The 5,857-nt window shown below is 34.1% G+C and overlaps 1 protein-coding gene across 1 annotated transcript; it reads left to right on the top strand.

Moving 5' to 3' along the window:
- The first annotated feature begins 3,347 nt into the window (after positions 1-3,347).
- LOC111888390 (probable flavin-containing monooxygenase 1) lies at positions 3,348-5,602 on the top strand. The gene is made up of 5 exons (XM_023884577.3): positions 3,348-3,803; positions 3,886-4,123; positions 4,202-4,377; positions 4,463-4,821; positions 4,904-5,602. The coding sequence occupies exons 1-5, from the start codon at positions 3,372-3,374 to the stop codon at positions 5,238-5,240; spliced, it is 1,542 nt and encodes a 513-aa protein (XP_023740345.1). The 5' UTR covers positions 3,348-3,371; the 3' UTR covers positions 5,241-5,602.
- Positions 5,603-5,857: the final 255 nt, after the last annotated feature.

Genomic DNA, 5,857 nt, shown 5'->3' with positions numbered 1-5,857 from the left:
AATCGTGTTTGTAATCTTTTTACGGAAAATAGCACACACCACTATTTATCTTGCCCCATACTCCGCAACAAAACGGCGAGCTGAAAGAAAACATTATCATATTATCGAAACCGGCCTTACAATGCTCTTCAATGCCAGTGCACCAGCTAACGCCTTCACCTCCGCCACTTACATTATCAACCGTCTTCCATCAAAAATTCTTGCACACAAGTCCCCATTCGAGATGTTTCACTCACCACCAAATTATGATGTTTTAAGGGTTTTTGGTTGTCGGGCTTTTCCATATTTACGCAACTATTCGGCTAACAACTTAGCTCCTCGCAACAATTCTTGTATTTTCATCGGATCTAGCCCCCGTTACAAGGACTATCGTTGTTTGGATCCCGCCTCCAATCGATGAAAATACCTTCCTGTTTAAAGGAGTTTTTCCACATGTTGATCAAGGAAAGTTACTGTTCACAGATTTTCAAGAACAAATTGTAACTCCACTATCATTTTCATTACCAGCTCCTCAAAGCCACAATTTGGAACCAACTCCATTGTGCTCCCTTTGTTCGAATAAGAACTCTTCTACAGCTGATCAACACCTTACGTCCTCTCCGTCGATACACAGTTCCCTCACTGTCACCCACTACCTTGCTAAAGCCTCTTGCCGCCACTCCAGCTGTTACCTCAGCCTCCACTCACCCTATCATAACCCGGTCTTTTGTAGAATTTCTTAATCAAGTAAGATGCTATATTTGTTTACATTTAGCAAATTTTAACTGTCTAATATATGGCATCATTACAAGTAATGTAAACAAATATAGCATCTTACTTTGATTATTGTAAATTTGCTTAATGTAAATAATATAGGCAATGAAATTAGAATACGATTTCTTGCTATGATAGCCATCCCTTTTTATTGAGTTGAATACATATGAGTGGCTAAATTAACCAACAAAATAACATGTGTCAGTAAAGTTCAATATGGCATCATCACACTTTGATGTTTCTTTTAGATACTTTATTAACATTACATTAGGTTTTTTAGTTAAATATTTACTAAGCTTATTGACTAACTCATTTCATTCCAACCACTTTTGCAAAATCGTCATAAAGCATATTAAATTTCCATATAATCAATACCATAAAACATCAAACTTATTTTAAACAATCCAAGGAAAGACAACACCATTAAAATTTCAGCCTAATAAAACACATCTACTAAAGAAAACTTAGGTATTAACAACTGCATCGCCATCACCCTGAGAATGATGGTTTTCAGCTACAACAGTATGCAAACCACGCCTGAAAAAATAATTTTGAAGGCATTAATAAGTTTAAAACAAACAATTAAGCAACTACACATATAGTGATAAATAGAAAAAAAAAGTGTTTGGTGTTCCTTTCTAAAACAAAGGATAAATGATCTTTTACATGTACTTTCTTTTGGAACATAACATTTTTTGTAAAGTAAACATATCACCGAAAGAACTTATGTGCCCCGCGGCTTTGCGCGGGTACACTAGTATATATATATATATATATATATATATATATATATATATATATATATATATATATATATATATATATATATATATTTTGCAAGAAACACTCAATCTAGTAAGAATATTTTTGAGATATAATCAAATACGTTTTTATTCTTGACAGAATACTCTTTTATTCATAAAATTTGTAACAACTGAAAAGTTAGGTTTAACGGGGACCATTCATGAAATTTCACAAACTACAGGACTAATAACGTGATGTTTTCCATGACGTCAAATTAAGATATTTTGCAAATAATAGGGACCGATTATGAAGTTTTGTCAAAAATTTAAGTTCCATATATGTTTATCCCTTTCAAAGCGAGTGACTTTCTATGTGATTAAGAATGAAGATTCTTCGTGCAACGTCTCAAGAATTACTTCCAATGAAAAAAAAAAATCAAAAGTGACAATGTATTTTTCAAGAATGGAGTGCATTTTTTTGAAAAGTGATGTATATTTTAAAAAGTGGTTAAAATTGAATATATTTTTTTATTGTTTCTTTATCTAGACAATATGACCCGTTACATTCTTTCAAAAATATTAACGTCTCTTTAAAAAAATATTGAAAAATGAAAATGTATTCTTTCAATAATTCATTTATACTTGATGTAAATGCTATAAGAATTGTTTTTTTTTAAGGATTTGAGATTGTTGATTCTTCTTGACTATTGAATGCTTATACTTATTATTGTGTTTGTAATTCAATTTGATGCTTAGTGCTAAAACTCGAAAACTTTCAATTGGAAAACCTACTTTTTAGAATAAAAACATATGTTTTTTTGGAATAAAAACGTATTTGACTATATCTCAAAAATATTTCTACTAGATTGAGTGTTTTTTGCAATATATATATATATATATATATATATATATATATATATATATATATATATATATATATATATATATATATATATATATATATATATATATATATATATATATATATATATATATCAATTTCAAAAAATTCTAGATTTTATTATTGTCTTGCTTAACATAAGGATACACAAAATGTCCATATTACCGTTATCATTATTTTGAATTTTGCATTCATAGGAAAAATAATAATATTATTAAATGTAATATTTTTTTTTTCAAAAATTATTGTATTTTTCATTAATCCAATGGTTATGATTTAATTACATAGATAAGAACCATTTCTGTCATTTTGTGAAATTTGCCCAACAACCATTTATGAAATTTTGTACAATGATCATTTGTGAAATTTTAATCAACTTATTTAAAATTTCACAAAGAGCATTTGTGAATTTTGAATAAAGAACATTTATATCTATGATTCTTTTAATTTAATGGATCTATATAACGGATATATATAATAAAAACTATTTGTGTATAAGATGTGTTCAATAAGAAACTATCCATGCAAAGAGAAAAAAAAACCATAAGGACTATTTTAAGGACAAATTGAAAACATTAAAAACTAGAGTATTTGTTAAATTTTGTTTTTGTTTTTTTTTTTTTTTATTTTTATTTATGATTTATCATAAATAATTTAGGGATGATATTTGCCATTATACATGAATATGGTGGAAGATGGTGAACGAAATGGATTTGAATTACTTTTAAGAAAAAGAAATTGTATATTTACTAAATTGACTCTATGTGAGTATGTGATGCTAAATTGTTTGACACATTTCAAGTTTATTGACTAGATTTACATGTTAATGGCCGAAGGAATAAATCGTAATCATATACGGATCCCCACCACGTGGAGATCAACAATTGGAAATGGATCTGATTACTTTTTATGAAAAAAACAAAAACCAACATTATAAGTATCGCATCAGATATTGAGATTCCATCGCCGGAAACATGGATAAAAAACAAGTGGCGATCGTCGGAGCCGGAATCAGTGGCCTCCTCGCTTGTAAATACTGCCTTACCAAAGGCTTCAACCCCATTGTCTTCGAGTCGGAATCCGGCATCGGTGGCGTATGGGCTAAAACCTTCAAATCCACCAGGCTCCAGGCTCCAAAACCTTTGTACCAGTTTTCCGACTTCCCATGGCCGCCTTCTGTCACCGACGACTTCCCTACCCACCAACAAATGCTAGACTACTTCCGGTCCTACGCCATCCATTTTGATCTCATACCTCACATCAAATTACATTCACGAGTCAAGGGAATCAGCTACGACGGACCATCATCGGAGCCATGGTCCCTATGGAACAGCACCGGCGAACCATTTCCACCTAACGGAAAATGGAATGTCACCGTTGAAAACACTGAAACTGCCACAAACCAGGTATGGAATTCAATAATTATACGTATTCTGCATTCACTGATATACATAAAGAAATTGAACTCTATTCATGTGAAATCACCAGGTTTACACCGTGGATTTCGTGATTCTCTGTTTAGGAAGATTTAAAGACGTTCCAAACATACCGGAATTCCCCGCCGGAAAAGGCCCTGAAGTTTTCCGAGGCCAGGCGATTCACTCCATGGAATACGCTGCAATGGATAATGAAAAAGCTGCTGAATTCGTGAAAGGGAAGAGGGTCGTCGTCGTGGGGTTCGGGAAAACAGGACTCGACATTGCAAGAGAGTGCTCCTCAATCAACGGTTAGTTGCAGACTTGCTCACCGGCGCATTTATACCTTCTCCGGTGATCTTCCTTAACTTTTTAATGTTGAGCTTCAGGTCCAGAACATCCATGTAAGATAGTATATCGACGTGATCACTGGAAGCTCCCGGATTGGGCTCCATGGGGAATCCCATTCACATATTTATACTTCAATCGCTTCTCGCAGCTTTTGGTTCATAAGCCCGGCGAAGGTCTTCTCCTAAATCTCATCGCCACTTTACTTTCACCTCTAGTAAGTCCCTCAAAATCTTCATTATTAAAGCAACAAAGCAAGATCAAGATCGTTTTTTTTTCTTTCTAATCACTAAATGTAACAGAGTTGGGGAATCTCGAAACTTGTGGAAAACTACATCAAAAAGAAACTTCCGATCAACAAATACGACATGGTGCCACAGCATAGCTTTTCGAAAGACACCCGTGCATGTTTAATTACGTATATGCCTAATCCTGATGAGTTCTTCGATGAGGTTGAGAAAGGAAGCATCAAGTTGAAGAAAACACAAAGTTTCAGCTTCTACGACAATGGTATTTCGATTGAAGACGACAAAACACGTATAGAAGCAGATATTGTAATATTCGCAACTGGATTCAAAGGCGTAGAAAAGCTAAAAAACATTTTCGAATCATCAACGTTTCAGAAATTCATCTCTGGTTCACCACGAGTCCCTCTTTACAGGTTAATCGATTTTCTTTTATCTTTTTTTTTTTCCCGAGAACCACAGAGGAGACCTTATACTGTTTGTTAATGATGTTATCAGGGAATGCATTCATCCACGCATACCGCAGTTAGCAATAATTGGATTTTCAGAGGGTCTTTCGAATCTGTACGTATCAGAGATGAGGTCGAAATGGGTGGCAGCGCTTCTTGAAGGTGCGTTCAAGCTACCGAGTGTTGATGAGATGCAGAAGGATATTGCAAGATGGGATGAATATATGAAGCAAACAACTGGGGAATACCATTATCGGTCGTCAGTTGGTGCTTTAGAGATATGGTACAATGATCAACTGTGCAGAGATATGGGTATGAATCCTATGAGAAAGAATGGAGGATTGGCTAACCTTTTTGAGCCTTATGGTCCCATGGATTATGCCTAATGATGTGCCCGAACAGTCATGCATCATGGTCCATCTTTTTTTTTTTTAATCAAATCAATAATATTAACTTTTGGTAAGAATGTCAAGGAGTCGGGTGTTATCAAGTGTTGGGCTTGATCCTATTTGATTTATTAAGGTAGGTACATGTTGTATTATGATTGCAACCATGTATGAAAGATGATAGATTAAATGGTTGGATATCTCGCCTAAATCAAAGCAGAATGTTTCGTAGTTTGTCACATTCTGTAAAGGGTCCACACAAGTTTAATTTGTAGGGTCTTATTGTGAAATATGTGGTCGTTTGAATATTTTTCAAATTTGTGGTTACTTTGTTAAATTTGTGGTTAACTTATTTGGTTAAACTTGTCGTCTTATTGTGAAATATGTATCAAAGATGATGTTTCTTGGAGGGGGTTGGTGACCGTGCCCACTCAGTTATGCCCAAACTTAACTTTGTTGGCCTCAAAACAAGCACAAATCTCGAAAATCAATTCGATTGTCTCGATCCACCTAGTTAGGGCAATGACTCCTCCATTTTCGTCGAAGGACTTGGGCTTCACGTTCATGACATCTTTGTAGGAACACTCCTTCAGGTGTCCCTGACCACCCTCATGATT

This window comes from Lactuca sativa, chromosome 3 (genome assembly GCF_002870075.4).
Source record: "Lactuca sativa cultivar Salinas chromosome 3, Lsat_Salinas_v11, whole genome shotgun sequence".
In the NCBI taxonomy this organism is placed as follows: domain Eukaryota; kingdom Viridiplantae; phylum Streptophyta; class Magnoliopsida; order Asterales; family Asteraceae; genus Lactuca; species Lactuca sativa.
Note: the sequence above shows the minus strand (reverse complement) of the source record. Positions and strands in the feature narration are given on the sequence as shown.